Source organism: Prionailurus viverrinus, chromosome B2 (assembly GCF_022837055.1).
Source record: "Prionailurus viverrinus isolate Anna chromosome B2, UM_Priviv_1.0, whole genome shotgun sequence".
NCBI classification, from domain to species: domain Eukaryota; kingdom Metazoa; phylum Chordata; class Mammalia; order Carnivora; family Felidae; genus Prionailurus; species Prionailurus viverrinus.
The window spans coordinates 135,589,244-135,609,249 of record NC_062565.1 but is presented as its reverse complement, the minus strand read 5'-3'; the positions used below and the strand labels follow the sequence as shown (position 1 = coordinate 135,609,249).

General features: G+C 44.6%; 1 protein-coding gene across 7 annotated transcripts in view; it reads left to right on the top strand.

Annotated features, from left to right (window-relative positions):
* Positions 1-20,006, top strand: part of LRP11 (LDL receptor related protein 11) — a 64,988-nt gene that overhangs the window by 35,331 nt on the left and 9,651 nt on the right. For 2 of the 7 annotated variants that reach the window (XR_007152472.1, XR_007152471.1), the window contains exons 6-8: positions 9,289-9,384; positions 14,531-14,671; positions 16,746-16,928. Coding sequence is in view for 3 of the 7 variants with exons in the window: in XM_047860554.1 (XP_047716510.1) it covers positions 9,289-9,384; positions 14,531-14,671; positions 16,746-16,822 (314 nt within the window). In the remaining 4 variants the exon portion in view is untranslated. Of the gene's footprint in view, positions 1-9,288; positions 9,385-14,530; positions 17,632-17,773; positions 18,035-19,092; positions 19,222-20,006 lie in introns of those variants that run through there. The other 5 variants (XM_047860554.1, XM_047860555.1, XR_007152470.1 and 2 more) reach the window with 4 other exon arrangements.

The window sequence follows — 20,006 nt, the reverse complement described above, 5'->3', positions numbered from 1 at the left end:
GTCAGTTTCAGTTTCTTTCTTCAGTGTTTTATAGTTACTGGAGTTTAAGTCTTTTACCTCCCTGATTAAGTTTATTCCTAAGTATTTTATTCTTTTTGGTGCAATTGTAAATGGGATTTTTTTCCCTTAATTTCTCTTTCTACTACTTCATTATTAGTATTTATAAATGCAACAGATTTTTGTATATTAATTTTGTATCCTGCAACTCTACTGAATTCATTTATCAGTTCTAATAGTTTTTTGGACATTTATTCGCTTTTAACAAAATAGGAACACATTATGTTTATGAAACTTTTCTTTTTCTCAGGAGTATTTATGTGTGTTATTACATGCCCATCAAAGACCAAAACTTCTTTCTCAGTGTTTATTTCTTTGAGGAGGGGAGGGGCAGAGAGAGGGGGATGGCAGGATCCAAAGCAGGCACTTCACTGATAGCAGCAAGCTCCATGTGGGGCTTGAACTCACAAATAGAAAGACCGTGAGCCAAAGTTGGACACTTAACCACTCAGGAACCCCCAAAACAAAAACTTAAAAAAAAAAAAATTTTTAATGTTTATTTATTTTTGAGAGAGAGACAGAGTGTGAGTGGGGGAGGGGCAGAGAGAGAGGGAGACACAGCATCGGAAACAGATTCCGGGTTCAGAGCTGTCAGCACAGAGCCCGACGTTCGGCTCGAACTCATGAACTGTGAGGTCATGACCTGAGCTGAAGTTGGACGCTCAACAGACTGAGCCACAGCAGGTGCCCCAAAAACAAAAACATTTTTAAGAAACAAAGCAAACAAACAAAAAAAGAAACAAACAAAAGGAGTCCGAAATACAGAGAACACACTGATAGGTGCTAGAAGGGAGGTGGTTGGGGAAATGGATGGAAAAAGAAATAAAAGCCTGGAGGCTGCTTCTGATTCTGTGTCTCTCTCTCTCTCTCTGCCCCTCTCCCGCTTGCACTCTCTCTGCCTCTCTCTGTCTCTGTCTCTGTCTCTCCCTCTCTCTCTTAAAAATAAATAAAAATGTGGGGCGCCTGGGTGGCGCAGTCGGCTAAGCGTCCGACTTCAGCCAGGTCACGATCTCGCGGTCCGTGAGTTCGAGCCCCGCGTCGGGCTCTGGGCTGATGGCTCAGAGTCTGGAGCCTGTTTCCGATGCTGTGTCTCCCTCTCTCTCTGCCCCTCGCCCGTTCATGCTCTGTCTCTCTCTGTCCCAAAAATAAATAAACGTTGAAAAAAAAAAAATTAAAAAAAAAAATAAATAAATAAAAATGTTAAAAAAAAAATTTTTTTTTAAATGCATCACCAGAGCGCCTGGGTGGCTCAGTCCTTTGGGCCTCCGTCTCTTGATTTCGGCCCAGGTCATGATCTCGTGGTTTGTGAGTTTGAACCCCGGGTCAGACTCTGTGCTGACAGCGTGCAGCCTGCTTGAGATTCTCTCTCTCCCTCTCTCTCTCTGCCCCTCCTCTGCTCTCTCTCAAAATAAACAAACATTTAAAAAACTAATAAAATAAATAAATAAATAAAAATGCACTCCTCTTTGTGACCTGTGCCTGGATTTTACAAGGATCATCAGCTAATATAATAAGGACAAGTTGAATTTTCTGCCACTTCCTTCCCCTACAGGCATCTCGTAAGGATAAAAAACTTAACTCACTGAAGATATGTTAAAGAGATACTATCATTAATACTGATAATATAGTACAGAAAGTAATGAGATGCGGTTTTTCACCTGTCACATTGGCAAGGTGAAAACTATTATTACCTTGCCAATAATATGGAGCCAATAATATGGAGCACAGAGAAACAAGACTCAGGTGCTCTTGGTGGGACTGAACCCAGTACAGTCTTCTAGAGGGCAGTTTCTGAAGCACTGAATCTGTATGTGCCCTGATTCAGTTATGCCACACTTGGGAATTCATCCCAAGCGTGTTACTAAGGATAACATTAAGGACCTGTGCCAATATCCAGTCACACAGTGAATGTCCGCTCGCCCGCTCAGAGCCGCGGTGGTGCCTGTGTTTGTTCAGCACGCAGTGACTCAATGGCTGAACTGTTGTGAGATGTGGCTGCATCTGTAGGGCCTGTTCCCTGTGTGGCCCAAGTCATTTATTAACAAGGCTGTCCTCTTTCTATCGGAGCTGGCCGGAGGAAAGAAATCAGATGTCCAGCCCTGCAGAGTGCTCGAAAAGTGGTGTATCCACATTCACATTCACAGTGAATCCTTTTTTTTTTTATTAAAAAAATTTTTTTTAACATTTATTTATTTTTGAGAGAGAGAGAGTGCACGCTCATGCGTGCACACACAAGTGAGGGAGGGGCGGAGAGAGGGAGACAGAGGGTCCAAAGCAGGCTCGTGAGCGAGGAGCCTGAAGTGGGGGCTCGAATTCACGAATTGTGAGATCAGGACCTGAGCTGAAATCAAGAGTAGGCCGCTTAACCAAGCCACCCAGGCACCCCTTGAATCCATTTTTTTGGAAGTTGAGAATTCATGTCCAGCCCGGCAGGTCAACCAAGTTCTTTAAGGATCCAAACTGAAGCATAGACTTGGGAGAATGCCCGGTCTCTGTATGGACACATGGGGTTCTGTCTGTACTGTCTCCGATTTCCCTGCTAAACATGCCAAAGCCTCACTGTTTCACTTCTCTCCGGAGGTAGCCAGAGTGAGCACCTGTGACCTTCGCATCGTTATGGGAGGTGTTTTATCCAGAGAGGCTATCCTTATAAAGGATACTCAAAAGAGTTTTTTCATGTGCCCTGTATTTTTCATGGCTGTTTCATTTTTTCGTTCTGCTGGACTGTCTCTTCTTATTGAGAAGCCATTCTGAACTTATGAAATAACACGTCTGGGAAGGTAGTTTGAATTTGTTGAAGCCTGATGAATAACATTATGCTCCCACATGATGGCAGGAGTCAACTGTTTCCTCAGATGAATGGATCTTGTCCTAGTATAATCCAGAACATTTCCTGAAGAGAGCTCCTTCTTACCTACTCTGTTGACATGCGGTGTGGTCTACCAGTGAATAGTGAGAAAGAATGATTCTGTTGTTTGTGTTAGTTGGCAGGTGGTCACAGGAAGCCATAGTACATTCTGGAAGGCAGGCCCATATTGTAATCACTTTTCTAGCTAGTATTTCCACCTTCCTTCCAGAACATGCTTGCATGTGCAGTGGTGACTGAAAATAAATTTAAAGCAACTTCTGTCCAGCTTCCAACTCCTTCTGTGAGTGCATGGCTATGCATGGTACACGTTAACACAATAGGTCATTCAGAAGAGGGGAAAAATAATTTCCTAAGACATTAACTTTTCTAAAAGGATCATTACCAAAATGAGTTATTTGCAGAAGCAAATTCCATCTTTGTCTCGTTTGTTCTGACTTGCCACTCTGGGGAGAGCCTATGATAGCACGTGTGGAATGAAGCATTTCTCTATGGTGTTCCATACGTTGGTGTCCAGGAAAAGTGAATCAGGCAGTCTGTAAATGACAGTGAATTCCTCCCTGAAATGTAGAAAACAGAAATTCACATTTCAAATACCAACTCGGGCAGGGCACGTCCCCTGGAAATTCTAGAGTCTGTGGCAACTGTGGCTTCTTAAGTCTCCTGTGTGTACTGTCCTCTCCCTAATGCCTGAGCTCGCCCACCTCCCACAGCACTGGCTTCCTCTCCCCAGGAGTGAGGGCATTTAAGAAAATACTCTTCAGATTTGACAACTGAAGATCCAGAATGAATATGTTTACTTTCAAATGAACCCATCTCCAAGGCAAGATCCCCTTTCTAACTACAATTAACCTATTTCTCTGCTGCATCCTTAATAGAGAGCTTTATCTCAGACTTCCTAAGGAAATATTTCAATTTGTGATTTTGCCTAGTTATTTTTGATTTGCCTGGATATGAGTAAATAGATACAGTATAAACTCTAAGTTCTTGGATCTGTGACTTTGAGAGCAGTTTGGTTCAGTAGAAAAGCTCCTGCTCTGGGTGCCCGGGTGTCTCAGTCGGTTGAGCATCTGACTTCAGCTCAGGTCATGACCTCGCTGTTTGTGAGTTTGAGCCCCACGTCGGGCTCTGTGCTGACAGCTCAGAACCTGGAGCCTGCTTTGGATTCTGTGTCTCCCTCTCTCTCTGCCCTCCCCTCTCATGCTGTCTCTGTCTCTCTCTCAAAAATAAATAAACATTAAAGAAAATATTTTTTAAAAAAGAAAGACAAGCTCCTGCTGTGGATCGGTCCTGGGTTCTAATCCCAGCACCACCTGGTACTAGTGTCCAGGTAATTAACTTCTCCGAACTGTGTTTCCTTCCTTGCTTGAAAGAGGATAATCATATCTTCTCACAGTGTTGCTATACGTAGTGCGTGAGATATCGTACGTAAATATAATTTATGTCTCTCAGTAACTGTTAGTGCTAGATGAATTTTCGCTGGAGCACTCACTAGGAAACTCAGGTAAGAGAGCTACAAGCTTACGACATAGTTAATTCTAATAAAAAATAGAAATAGTGCAGTGGTGGTCCCAGTACTGAGTTTCTCTTCAGAATTAAGGTGAAGAATCTCTCATCTTTGGTGGAAAGATGGGGTGGGGGAGGGGATTGTGAATGTGGTTATTTCCTATTTTTACATTGGATAGAAAAGACAAACGAGTTAATCCTCCGAAAAGAATTGGACGTTGGTAAATTTCAGTGTTTTTATTCCTGGCTCATTATTTTTAAAAAGTAGGACATGAATTCCCAGCCATGTGATCTTCCCACTTCCAGATTTATTATTGGAAATAGTACTTACTGAGTGCCTGTCACTGTGGACTTCTTTGGTCTTTTTTTTTCCCCCCTAGTTTATTTATTTATTTTGAGAGAGAAAGAAAGCACGGTAGGGGCAGAGAGAGAGAGAGAGAGAGGCAGGGAGAGAGAATCCCAAGCAGGTTCTGCACTGCCAGCCCAGAGCTCAACACAGGGCTTGAACTTACAAACTGTGAGATCAAGACTTGAGCCGAAACCAAGAGCCGATGCTCAACCAACTGAGCTACCCAGGCGCCCCCTGCTTCTTTGGTCTTAATAGCAACCTGGTGATATGCAGAAATCATTAGCAGCATTTTATGGATGAAGACACTGAGTCACAGAGAAGTGAAGAACTCAGACTGGGTCACACAGCTAGGAAGTGATAAAGCCAGAATTTAACTCAGCGGTCTAACCCCAGCCCCAAGGGGATGATGGCTTCGGCAGCAAGCCTCACAGTGTTCAAGGATCTTTTCTCTTAGCTACAGAGACAGGAAGCAGCTACAGTTCCCTTAAGACCTGCTTGTATGGTATTTTATGTTAGGGCATTAGAAGCGCAGAAGGACAAGAATCTGGGGGCGCCTGGGTGGTTCAGTCGGTTGAGCAGCGAGCTCTGTATTTCGGCTCAGGTCGTGATCTCACGGTTCAAGAGACTGAGCCCCACGTCAGTGCAGGGCCTGACTGGGAGTCTCTCTCCCTCTCTCTGTGCCCTTCCCATGCACACTCTCACTCTCTCTCTCTCTCTCAAAATAAATAAATAAGCTTTAAAAAAAGGGAAGACATCTGTGAGTACTGGAGTAGTCAGGATTGGCTACTTGTAGATCTGCGTTATGACTTTCATGGGCCTGTTAAAGAAAACCCCGAAATATTAAACTTTATGACTGTGTTGGTGTAGAGATTAATATAACACAGGCTACATTCACTATCATATGCATTATTATTATTATTATTATTGTTATTATTATTATATCCATTGTTCTCTTGTGATTTTTTTGAATGTTTATTTAATTTTGAGAGAGAGAGAGAAAGAGTACGAGCAGGGGAGGGGTAGAGAGAGAGAGAGAGGGAAACACAGAATCGAAAGCAGGCTCCAGGCTCCAAGCTATCAGCACAGAGCCCAACGCGGGGCTTGAACTCATGAACCATGTGACCATGACCTGAGCCAAAATTGGACACTTAACCAACTGAGCCACCCAGGCACCCCTGTTTTCTTGTGATTTTAAGAGAAATTAAACTGAAACATTTTTGCAAGCCCCAGGTTCGATGCCCATTGTGCCTGGTGGACAGGTGGCCCCCACCTGTGATAGGCATGGACATTCTGCTATGCTGTGAAGAATGGGCAGAAAGAGTTTGAATACATGGAAAACAAGGGCTCTAATTAATAGCCTGAGAAAATGGGTTTGAGAGTGACAATTATTGAAGCAGGAGGTCCCAGCTACCCAAAGTGAAGGGAGTTTGCCGGCAATAGAGGGCAATATGGAGAACCTTGAAAGCCCTGCTGAAGCATCTGGACAGGTGGAATCAAGAAGGAGAGGAACAGGGCACCTGGGTGGCTCAGTCGGTTGAGTGTCCAACTTTGGCTCAGGTCATGATCTTGTGGTTTGTGGGTTTGAGCCCCGTGTGGAACTTTGTGCTGACAGCACAGAGCCTGCTTCTGATTCTCTATCTCCCTCTCTTTCTGACACTCTCCCACTCATGCATGTGCTGTCTCTCTCTCTCTCTCTCTCTCTCTCTCTCTCTCTCTCAAAAATAAACATAAGAGGGGCGCCTGGGTGGCGCAGTCGGTTAGGCGTCCGACTTCAGCCAGGTCACGATCTCGCGGTCCGTGAGTTCGAGCCCCGCGTCAGGCTCTGGGCTGATGGCTCGGAGCCTGGAGCCTGTTTCCGATTCTGTGTCTCCCTCTCTCTCTGCCCCTCCCCCGTTCATGCTCTGTCTCTCTCTGTCCCAAAAATAAATAAACGTTGAAAAAAAAAATTAAAAAAAAAATAAATAAACATAAGAAAAATTTTTTTAAAAAAAGGAGAGTAAGAGAATTTGGTCTCCAAAGCCAGTCGAAGAAGGATCAATATCCATCCATAATAAAGCTTTCATCCATTCATGGCAAAATGAGAAAAATAAGGACAATGCAGGGAGTTTTTTTTATAAGACTACATTCATTCAATTCAAAGAGCTATCCTTTTTATGTATTAAACTCTTCATGTTTTGTGGGTTACACATTTCCTTACTTTATAATGAGGTGAAGGCAATGACCTTTTTTTTAATGTTTATTTTTGAGAGAGACAGAGACAGAATGCAAGTAGGTTAGGGGCCAAGAGAGAGGGAGACACAGAATCCGAAGCAGGCTCCAGCCTCCGAGCTGTCAGCACAGAGCCCGACGCGGGGCTCGAACCCACGAGCTGTGAGATCATGACCTGAGCCGAAGTCGGACGCTCAACCGACTGAGCCACCCAGGCGCCCCCGGCAATGGCCTTCTTAAATGGCCATTTCTTTTACTGGCTTTATTTGGCAAAATAAAAAATTGACCCTAACTTGGCCCCAAGAATCATTTTGAATTTTGGATTGATCCACAAAATCCAAAGGTATTGGAATCAGCTTGCCAGGTGGAGGACAGCCCGGGCTCTCGATGGCCCCAGGGCCCCAGCAGCCCCATGGCTTCAATGCAGTATCCCTGTCCCCATCCTGCTGGGAAAGGTCTCCAGCTCCAGGCAGCAATCCCTTTGTCCGTGAGCCATGAGCCGAGCAGTCCCAGCACCTGGTGGCCCGCCACAGTAAGAGCCGTTCCCTGGCTGGCTCTGCCCGGTGCCTCCCCGGGGTCACTCTCTTACAGTCTCCCACTGCCTGCTCTGCTTCCGTTCCCTCCCCTCGCCGTTCTGGTTGGGAGGGGGCTTCCAGCACTACAGTCCAGTGGACAGTGATAGCAATCAGCCTGCAAGGTAACTCTGATTCTCTGGCCCACAAGAAATTGCTCCTGCCTTACTCACATCTGTCATTCTCTTCGGGCCCGCGGTTTATGGAGGACAGCCCAAGTTACTGGCTATCTGCAGGTGGCGTGTATGGTGCCTTTTAGAGTAACGTGACAAAGCACGGCAGAAGGTAGGGAGCCTGCCGTGGCCTTGGCCGTGAGAAGCAAATGTGGGTTAACCTCCTTGCACTGATATGCTGAGCGAGTGGGGATGAGGGGCCTTTGCAGACGTGTTCCAGTAGCAATGTCTGCACACAGAGTGCTTGAGTGAAAGGTGACAGAGACCTAAAGCTGTGGCAGTTGAGGACGGAGAAGAGGGACCGTAGTCGAGGGTATTTCAGAGTGTCGTGGACATGGCCTGTGTGATTCAGCTACTGATGGCTTGCAGGGCTGAGTGAAAAGGAACTTGAAGGATGCCTTAATGAAACACACGCATTTGCAGTCCCTTCTCTTTAACAGCACAAGCACGTGACTGCAACCATCTCTTCAAGTCCTGGCTTTCTGGCCCTAGTAGGTACCTGCAATAACTTTATAATTTTCCATCATCCTGTTGAGTTTTGTGATCCTTAGTAAATCCAGGCATATCACTTAGTACAGATTCCGAAGAGTTTTATAAAAACTACCTTTAAGTAGCCTTATTTCAGTTGCAGGTGTTGCGAACAGGTCTGTAGATGACATAGGAGTAAAGAAGCTTTAAGCTTTTGCTTCTCAGTAGAATCCCTCATGTCAGCTCATCCGTTCTATTTACTGTCACTGAGGATTATATTATCCCCCCAGGCTCACTTGAGATCACACCATAGCACGAGGGCAACTCCATTAGCTTAATCATCATCTTGTCAATGTAATAAGCACACAAATGCTGTAAATTCCCGGATGGGAAATGATTCGGTGGTACGGCCATGGCTTATCAGACCTGGGATGAAAGTCCTAAGGTTTGATCTTTCTTACTAGTCACTCTCAATAGTGTAATACAACTGGATCGAGTAAATAATTAACAACATATCATTACACCAGAAATGCTGGTTTCCACCAACAAGCAGTTAGACATGCCTGAGTTTAAATCCCAGCCCTGTGACCCGCTTACTACTCAAAAAGAACCCGGGCCAGTACCAAGCCTCTCTGACCCAAGCGGAAAACAAAGAGCAATGAATACCCGCCAAGTAGGGCTGAGGTGAGAAAGTCAAACGACTTGTCTGAGTGGCTTATGCAAGCTCACTCTTCATTTTTTAAAGAAAAACTTTTGTGGACGTTTCTGCTTTTCATGGTATGGATTGCAGAGATCACCCGTGACTTTTCTAGCTGACATCTTTCCTTCCTTCTCCAGAGTGCTGGTAGGAATTCTCGTATGTGTGCCTCTTCCCCTTTCTCTGTCCAGCGGTTTTGTTCTCGTCCCATACTCTGGTCATGTTAGTTACCTAGTGTTTTAATATCAAACACAGACCTACATTTACAAGAGTAATAAATTTTACAAGTTCTTTAAATCCATCCTAAGAAAAATAGATGAGGCTATATTTTCATGTCTGTTTCCTAAAGTTTCTGATGTACCTTTGACATATGTTCTCTCTGTTTTCTGTAGATAGTGGTTCCTCAGGGAAGAACAGAAAAGAAAAAAATTATATTTTTGAATCAAAGAGCGATCGAGGAGGAGGGGAACACCCAGCCCCAGAAACAGGTAAATCTGGAATTTGGAAATTCATTGCAGAGTACAAACATTTGTAGAACCACATATCCTCCAGTGGAAGGTACCAGATGAAGCTGCAAGAGTCTAGGACAAGAGCAGTGACCGATCCGTGGATCGGAAGAGCTGTTGTATTCTCCCTCTATCAGGCTGCATCTGTGGGCTCTTGAACTAGTAACCTCACATCCTTGGACCTAGGCTTCCTCTTTTCTCAGTTGATTGGACTAGAGGATCACTCTATTTCTTTCCAGGTGTAACATACTATGGAAAAAGTAATATTCACAGCCTAGAAGTTAAGAACTAGATATTCATGGCCCTAGAATCTGAGGCCGAGGTTCAGACCCTTGCTCCGTCACTAAACTCCATGCCCTTTGGCAGGCGATTTTCTCTCTCCGGATCCCAGTTCTCCTCAGTCGTAAGATGGAAATGGCAGCTATCACTGCCTCAGACTTGTTGGGGAGAAATGGGACAATTAACAGAAACCGTTTAGCACACGTGTGTGACTCATGCATAAATAAATGATAATAAATAGCCACACTGGTTTGGCTAATAAATAATAAATAAATAAATGATGGCTATTATGCTTGAGTTAGTTATAAAGACCTTATAGAACTACCCTACGACCCAGCAATTGCACTACTAGGTATTTATCCAAGGGATACAGGTGTGTGTTTAGAAGGGGCACGTGCACCCCAATGTTTATAGCAGCACTATCGACAATAGCCAAAGTATGGAAGGGTCCAAATGTCCACTGATGGATCAAGAAGATGTGGTACATATATACAATGGAGTTATTATTCGGCAATCAAAAAGGATGAAATCTTGCCATTTGCAACTACATGGATGGAACTAGAGGGTATTATGACTTCACTCATATGAGGACTTTAAGAGACAAAACAGATGAACATAAGGGAAGGGAAGCAAAAAAATAATATAAAAACAGGGAGGGGGACAAAAACATGAGACTCTTAAATATGGAGAACAAACAGGATTATTGGAGTGGTTGTGGGCTAAATGGGAAAGGGGCATTAAGGAATGTACTCCTGAAATCATTGTTGCACTATATGCTAACTAACTTGGATGTAAATTAAAAAAATAAATAAAAATTAAAAAAAAAAAAAAAAGATCCTAGAGTACCTAGTTCTCTCCAGCTGCTCTAGTGATGGATGAAGACCAAAGACAATGAGGAAAGAGTGTAGGAGGTCGAGGGGATATTTAGTGAGTGAAAGAAGAATACCACAATTCCATAATTATGGTCACTTTTAAGTAGAAAGAGAACACTTTTGACTCGGTTCTTCAGAAAGGCAGGTTTTAATCCTAAATCCCACAAACTAATTAGTAAAAGATTTAGGAGAATAAAATATGATTGTTAAATTATAGACCTGAACTCGGAGAAGACTTTTTTACCCTAGAGTGTTCTTTGTAAAATCTGGACCACGTTATCGTGTAACCACTAACCAACAAGTGGCCAAAATAATCCAGACGTCAAGTGCCTAGAGGCTGTTCCGTCTGCTGGACTGCTGGCCTTGCCCCTGTCCCCACATATCTCAATAAAAAGTGCCCTGTGCCCCATCGACATATAAAGGGAAGCCAGGCCTGCCCCTGCCCCCGCCCCATGCCTAGATGTGTGCAGAAAGCCTCCATTCTAACTGGCCACTGCCCATTCCAGTTGTTATATGTTATGAACATCACTCCAGCTCATATGAACAATTCATCTCCTTCGCTGGTTCCTGAGAAAATTATATCATGATGTGTTTTTTTAGGGGTTAGAAAATTTTAAATCTCAAATTACCCCCGATAAAGACAATGAAGAAACCATGCCGAGTAAGCATTGAAAAGTCCAGAATAATTTTCAGTATTGTAGCAAGTTTTTTGTGATGGGAGATTTCATTTTCCTTGTCATCAAAGCATTAAACAGGAGTCAGTTCGACGTTCAGCCACCACACATCTGACTTGGCAAGTAGAAGTTTCCCCTAGATTGTATGTCTGCTCTGTTGTCACCACAACGGCATCTGCACTGTGGCCCTGGGGCTGGCATCTCCAACCACAGCCCCCTCCCCCTGCGGCCTCAGCGCTGGTGTTCATCTTCACACGAATCACACACCTTTAGAAGGGCAGCCTCTGATGCTTTCCCTGCCCTGAACAAGCACAGCGGTCCTCCTCCACCACCCCTCCCCACACGTGAATAGTCGCCCGTTTGCACCCATACCCTTCCTTTCCTTCAGTACTAAGCGAAGGAGTGTCCCCTCTTTCCACGGTCAGTCTCCCCCTGATCTTGAGGCAGCCCCTTATCCCCATCATCGGTTAACTCTCTGATGTTTTTCATCTGTTTCTCTACTGGCTCGTTGCCCCGACAGCTGCAGACACGTTCAGATCTCTCCCAACACACAAAAACGAAATAGCACCCTTCCATCTTCAGTCTCCGCGTAAATGAATTCCCGATTGCCAAGTCCGTTGTTGGCCTCTCTGGGCTTCACCCCACTTGACCTCTGCTTAGCATTTGGTTCAGCCAAGTGCTTCCTTGAAGTAATCTCTTCCCTGTGCTTCCAAGGCTCCCCTGTCCCCTGGCTGTCCTGCCACCTCTCTGATCCGTCTCCTGTTCTCTTAGCTTCTCTTCTTTTGTCTGCCCTCTTAAATGCCGGTGCTTCCTCACCGACTCGCTCCTGGCTCTCCTTCTTCTCCCTTTCTCTCTGGCGATCTCATTCACTTCCGTGGCTGCGGTCACCCCCTTGACGCTACAGACTCTCACATATTTAGGCCAAATAATCCAGAAACCTAATAGAAATTTCGACCTGGATCATCTATAGGCATCTCAATCTGAAAATGTCAGAAAAGAAACATATCTCCCCACCCACCCCAAACAAGCTCAATTATTCATTTAAACACGCAGGCAAAACTCTTACAAACCAGAAGCACGAGCTACATCTTTCACATGTGCACTTCCTATATAATTCCATCATAATAATTACACTTAATTGCATTTTTTCATTCAAATGTTTGTCCACCCAGACCGGAAGTCATGAATAATAATGCTCTCATTTCCCTTTTGGAGAAGCACTGCACCACGGTGGTTCTGGAGCTGTGCTGTCCGGGGCCCTATCCTAGCTCCACCCCTGACCGTACAGACTTAGACTAGTCACTTCATTCTTTTTATTTTTATGTTTATTTTTTTATTATGTATTTTTATTTTTTAACTTATCTCCCAGTCAGTTAGCATATAGTGCAATAATGATTTCAGGAGTAGATTCCAGGGATTCATCCCCTACGTAGAACACCCAGTGCTCATCCCAACAAGTGTCTCCCTCCATGCCCCTTCCCCATTTAGCCCATCCCCCCACCCACAACCCCTCCAGAAACCTTCAGTTTGTTCTCTATATTTAAGTCTTTTATGTTTTGTCCCCCTCCCTCTTTTTATATTATTTTTGCTTCCCTTCCCCTATGTTCATCTGTTTTGTATCTTCAATTCCATATTAAGGAAGTCCCATGATGTTTGTCTTTCTCTGACTAATTTCATTTAGCATAATACCCTCTAGTTCCACCCACAGAATGAAAGATTTTCATTCTTTTTGATTGCCGCGTAATGCTCCATTGTGTATATATACCACATCTTTTTTATTCATCTGTTGATGGACATTTGGGCCCTTGCCATACCTTGGCTATTGTCAATGGCGCTGCTACAGACATTAGAGTGCATGTGTCCCTTCGAAACAGCACACCTGTACCCTGTGGATAAATCCCTAGTAGTGCAATTGCTGGGTCGTAGGGTAGCTCTATTTTTAGCTTTTTGAGCACCCTCCGTACTGTTTTCCGGAGTGGCTGCTCCAGTTTGCATTCCCACCAGCAGAGCAAAAGGATGCCGTGCATCCTTGCCAACATCTGTTAGTCACTTAATTCTTGCTGTCTTAGTTCCTTCATTGGTAAAATGGGTATACTAATAGTACCAACTCGTGGTGGTTGTGAGGTTTAGATTTAAACCACCAAGCACCTAGTGCGGTGCTGGCACTCTGCAGGACTGGCTTATTGTCTTTGACCGCCCACACTTGGATCAGGGTCAGGCGCATGGCTCCCAATTAACACTGAGCGAATGAAGAAGTGAATGAAATGAAGCGTTACCGAATCAGCTTCTGCAATGGACATTTTTACTCCTCTAATTCCACCAGTTGGCAAGGCCCCTGCAGCTAAAAATGGTTCCACCATATCATCTCCAAGCCTGGCCGGACTCCAGAGTAGACGGGTCTAAGAATAGAGCTGCTGAGCTTGATAAGAAAGACTGATCTGGGGCACACCCTGTCCCTTCCCGACTCCTGCAAGCCTGGACAGGCTGCTTCTAGTCTGGGTGTCTGCGTCCAATCCCACAGGGTAAAGCCTGTGAAGGAGAACTGCAGAGACTTTCTCTTCAACTACCCTTAGTGAGAATCACGCCACCATATTCTGAAGGTCCCTCTCAGCGGTGCTTCTACTGGCTGAGAGTAGGTTCTCTGGATTTAGAAATGAAAATAAGTTTCTTTTTTTTTTTTTTTAAGTTTATTTATTTTGAGAGAAAGAGAGGGAGAGAGAGAATCCCAAGCAGGCTGCACGTTGTCAGTGCCGAGCCTGATGAGGGGCTCGAACTCATGAACCAGGAGATCATGACCTGAGCCAAAATCAAGAGTCGGATGCTTAACCGACTGAGCAACACAGGTGCCCCAAAGTGTATTTGTTTTTGAGACGGAAAGAGAGAGAGTGCACAGGGGAGGGGCAAAGAGAGAGGGGGAGAGAGAGAGAGAGAATCCCCAGCAAGCTCTGCACCACTAGTGCAGAGCCCGATGTAGACCTCGAACCCATGAACCGTGAGATCATGACCTGAGCCAAAATCAAGAGTCCGACGCTTGACTGACTGAACCACCCAGGCATCCCAGAATTTGGTTTTAAAGACGTCTGGGTTTGAGAACTAGACCTGCCATTTGCCAGCTGTGTACTCCTAGAGCAATTACGTAATCTGGGCACCTTAGTTAATCTATAAGATGGTGATGGTTCGAGTACCTACTTAATTGACTTGTTCAGATTAAATAGCGCATGTAAAGTGTTTATCACACAGTAAATTGCAGCGTTATTGTTACTAGTCAGTGACCTGCCCTATTTGTTTCTAACGATTCCACAGGTGCAGTGCTACCCTTGGCCCTGGGTTTGGCCATCACGGCTCTGCTGCTTCTCATGGTCGCTTGCCGACTACGCCTGGTGAAACAGAAACTTAAAAAAGCTCGTCCCATTACGTCTGAGGAATCTGACTACCTCATAAATGGGATGTATCTATAAAAGTGTCACTTAAATAGCTGGGGGGCAAGGATGTTTCACTTTTAATTCATATATATACTGGGTTCCGGATATTTAGAAACCTCTTTGGTTTGAACTGGGCTAAGAAAAATACTGAAACCCCAGAAAATTCTGAAAACCCCAAACCTTTGTTTTTATTTATTGTAGGAAGATTTTCTTTGGGAAGTGTGTGAAATATTTTGAAATTTAGAGAGGAGTCCGTCTGAGTAAAGACTCACACATCGAATTCTGACTTACGTAAGCTGTCCCTGAAAATAGCAGTTTGCAGTTAGCCACGGCAGAAGGCAGAAAATTCAGCGACTCGAGGGGTGGCCTTGGAATGGCGACGTTAACCCTTTGCTTTCTAGAGGCCAACCACGGGCCTCTTGATACACGGCTTCCTCTCGTTCTGAGGCCCTCTTGTTCTTCACGCTAAGCTTCCCGTGCTCTCCTTTCTCCTCTCCCCTTCAAAACCTGTCTCTAGGAATGGATCTCAAGCGAGTTTATACCTTCAATGGCAGGAGTATCTGTACTAGAGCCCCATGAACACGTCAAGGAGGCCTCGGGGAAGGTGAATGTGAGTTTATCCCAGGGCCTCTGACATCATGTCATTTAGGGGGCTGCCTCATCAGGCTTACCTTTGGGTGAGAAAACCCCGACTTTGGATGACAAATAGCCGTAACGCGGTCGTGAAGGGAGCTGGGAAATCCTGGTGGAAGAAGAGGTGGCAGGTCAAACATTTCAATACCAACTCAGCTGAGGGCGAAGTGGGAGGAGGACAATTAGTTCTTTCTTGAATCTCCTCAGCACTGCTTGATGGTCCCGAACACAGCAGCTTTATTTCTGTAGTCGCTGGTTTTCAACGCTAGTCTGTGTTGATGGAAGAGGAAGATGCATTCAAACTGGGAAGCAGAACGCTGAGTGGATTTGTACGTGCAGCTTTTGTAAACGTGCCGCGTTTAAGGATCAGCAGGGTCTTTCATCCAATGGGATTGAGCCACTTTTCTCCACTATTTACTCAATGCTTCAGACGCTGTAACGTGCAATCAGCTAATGCCGGGCTTACGTATTCCCACAGCATAGAGCAGTCTTGCACAAATTCGTCTTTGCAGAAAACTGGCCGTCTGGCTTTGCATCTTTTCCCTGTTAATCAGTCGGTAGGATTTTTAAAGGCAAATTATTCCCGTCATCACTTCATGCCGGGATTATACATGTTGTAGAAATCATTCTCCTTGAGAGGAATGTGGTGCCTGTCTACACTCACACGATGTTACCATTTACATAGTATGGCTTTTTTCTCATAAGTGGCAAGTCTTCTAAAATGCTTGAACACATTGTAGAACACTTGATTTTCAGACTGAACCTGGGGTAAGTCGTTCCTTTGGCAAAGGGATTAATTTGGGTCAGAAATATAACGAACCCATTAAGAAATGGCAAGTTAGTTCTAGAAAAACAAAGAGATCGGTTACTTTTATGTCCTGAGAGGTCCAAGCATTTTGTTGAGTATTAAGAATTGAGCAAAGATTTCAATCTCCCCTCCAGGGCAGGTTAGAACAAGGACAACACGAGTGACCTGAGGCCCTGGGCGCTCTCTGTGTGATGCCGTGCAGTGTCCTAGTCCAGAGAAGGACATCACCCGTAGCCATACGCGACACAATAAAAACTGCTGAGGCGTGCATCTTTCAGCACATCTTTTATACGTGAAGAAATTAAAACACGATTTAGTGTTGCTATGGTGTTGAAAGACTTGAGAAAAGATGTCCATATCCACGTGTACGATATCCCTTTCCTAAATTGTATTTTATTCTTGTGACTTTAAACAACCATTTAACCTAATCATCCTAAATTGCTATTATTTACTGAGCTGTGCCTGTATTACCTGGATTTAATCCTATCAACCTTATCTTGCAAAGGGGGAAATTAGGAATTAGAGAAGGAGAATCGGGGGTCTACAAAATATTTGTATTGTCAGAAGGACTGAATGGGACTTTTGAAAGTCACCTTAACTGTGAGTATCTGACTGAAGGCATTCTGCATCTAAGATGATTTCAAAATAATTTTAGAGGGAAGCTTGTCCACGATTTGCTGCTCAAACATGTTCGTGTGTCTCACGTCTCTTCCTGAGAAAAGGCCCATCTGAGCCACCTTCCAGAAAACTCAGAGCTTCTTTCCTCCCGTCTCTACAAGCAGACAACAGCCAGTCTCCATCCTTCCAGAAGCTTGAATGCCAGTCACTCGAGTATCAGGTTTGTTCTCTTCCACAGGAAAATAACAGAATGTCTTCATCTTTCTCCTCCTGCCTTTTCATAATCTGTGATTCGGCTCCGTGATTCGCTTTCACACTTCCCAGCCTTCCTCAGTCACTGAGGGCTGTTTCATGTTGTCCTTTATCATATTTTCCCGCAACCCAAATGCGGAGATGCGTATTTCTGTTTGTTCTTCAGTTTTGCCGTTCAGGGCAGACCTTGCCGATGAACTAACTGGACTTCCCGTACATAAACATAGGACAGCGCGCTGTGCCCCAGGGCACGGGGCCGTCCGGGTCCTCACAACGTGCTGCCTGCATCACAGTCGTGATGCTCCGTAACAGCAGCTTCTGGGCCTGGGATTGTCGCTGGGGGGCTCTTAAGTTACACTGTCCCCAGTTCGATGTTTGGGGATTGTACTGTTTTGTTCCTAGCAGAGTGACTCTCAATTATTTGTTCTCTTTACTGGACTCTAAGTTTTGTCTAACTGTTGGTGTTAAAACCGAATGAGGGTTTCTAACGAAAAACTGCCCAAGCCAAATAGAAAAGCTTAGTTTGCTGTTCACAAATGTTCACGTCTCCCTGGCTTTTTAATCAATTGTGATGCTGGCTTTTTTGGGGGGCACTGGCCCTATTTTTCCCAGCTCTTTTGTCCTGCTCAATTCTCTCTAGTATTCTAAATAAAGTGCATATTTTATAGCTACTTTAAGAGCAAGCACAGATTTTTGGGGGGGGTAAATGTCAAACCGCCAGGGATGAAAATACGGTTGGACACACCAAAGCTGGTTGTGTTCAGAAATGAACTGAGTGGTTAGGACTGAGCCTCCTCCATTTGCTTCATTTAGGTCTCCGTGTGTCTTCGTTCCTACTCATTTGACTTCTCCCATCACCTGTTTTTAGTCTTTGTTACCTCGCTGTAAATTGGAAAGAGATCAACTTACAATATCATTCAGCTTAAAGATGTTTTTATACAGTTATTTCAAAACATAGGAAACTTCTCAAAACACATTTTTTTTAACATTTATTTATTTTTGAGACAGAGAAAGACAGAGCATGAACGGGGGAGGGTCAGAGAGAGGGAGACACAGAATCCGAAACAGGACCCAGGCTCTGAGCTGTCAGCACAGAGCCCGACGCGGGGCTCGAACTCACGAACCGCGAGATCATGACCTGAGCCGAGGTCGGACGCTTAACCGACTGAGCCACCCAGGCGCCCCTCAAAACACATTTTAAAATGAGTTTAACTTTTACCAAAAAGCTTAAGGAAAATTGTACTGAGTATATGGACTTAAAAATTCTTTCGTTTTCATCATTTCATATGACTGAAGACCCAAAAGTCCAAAAATATCAAAAGTCTATGTTCTCATATTTAAACAAAGCAGTTTCACAGCTCAAAACAGAAATTTGGAAAAATCTCTAAATGTGTCATCTAGAAATGTGTGTACAGAAGAATGAAGAAATCAGAACCGTGAACTCTACAATCTGAGATCACGCCTTCAATGTTGTTTGCTGTTGAAGGGGAGCCAATCTGACACTCCTTTAACACCCCCACCTGTAATGTCCGGCCTGCTTTATCCAATTCTGTTCCCTACAAGCTAATCACATAAAGGAGCCAAGATCCCAAAGAAGGGTAGCTCTTTTTCCCCAGAAAATCTCTATAATTGATTTACAACTGACACGGTCGTGTTCGCATGGAAATTCTGCAGTCTCTTTCATCTATAATGTAATTCCCAAGCAAAATCCTGACAAGATAATCACCCCAAAAAGCCTAAATAAACAGGGTTGGCAAAAAAAAAAAAAAAAATATTCTATGTGATGTGATCTTTTGGGCGGGGGCATCACAGTGACGTATTTGGGGCGTGGGAACTCAAATATAAATGTCCTTGGCTGCCCCCGGCCCCTGGATTGCTGCTCTTGTATTTAAGATGTCCTCAGTGCTGCAATCACCTGCCCTTCGGACAAAAAAAGTATTCTGATGCCTGTCCTCTTAGGACACTCTGAGTAAGAATGAGCGCTTCAGCTCCAGCAGCCCTCGAACTTTCTCTCGTCTTGGAAAGGAAGTGAAGGGAAAGAACAAGGGGAAAGAGAGAGGGGAAGAGAGGGATTCACTGCCTCAGGACAGCCTCTATGGGAACTAAAAGTCAGATCTTTTCTCTCCCGCCAGACAAGGAGCACTTCAAACAGAATCCCGGCTCAAACAACACAAAGCCAGCTATGAAGGTGAAGCCTACAGAGGGGAACTAACATCTACCATGAGAGCACTGGTAGAAGAATTAAAGATAAGGAAACTCTTGGACTTGTTTCATTTTTATTATATTACGATACACAACTTCTGTGGGCTACACGGGCCAGCCAGTTTTCTTCACACAGGATTTTTTTTTTTAATGTTTGTTTTTGAGAGACAGAGACAGAGCACGAGCGGGGGAGGGACAGAGAGAGAGAGAGAGGGAGACACAGAATCCGAAGCAGACTCCAGGCTCTGCGCTGTCAGCGAGAGCCCGATGCAGGGCTCGAACTCGGGAATGGCGAGATCATGGCCTAGGCCGACATGGGAGACTCAACCGACTGAGCCACCCAGGTGCCCCTACGCAGGATTTTCTTACTGGCAATCTGAGCTACCCTCTAAGTACAATGGGGACAAAACATTGTCATCTTCCTGAAAAATGATAGGAGAAATTAAGAGACATGAAACTTAAATCTGATCAGAACACTTCTTTTTTAAAAGTCTATTTATTTTTAAATGTTTATTTTGAGAGCGAGCAAGTAGGAGAGGGGTGGGGAGAGTGGGGGAGGGGAGAGGGAGAGAGAGAGAGAGAGAGAGAGAGAGAGAATCCCAAGCAGACAGCACAGAGCCTGATGCAGGTCTCAATACCACAAACCATGAAATCATGATCTGGGCCACAATCAAGAGTCGGACACCTAACTGAGCCACCCAGGTGTCCCTTAACTTTATTTATTTTGAGAGGGAGTGTGCCCAGGAGCAAGTCGGGGACGGGCACAGAGAGAGAAAGGGAGAGAGGGAATCCCAAGCAGACTCTGCAGTGTCAGCACAGAGCCTGACACTGGGCTCGAACTCAC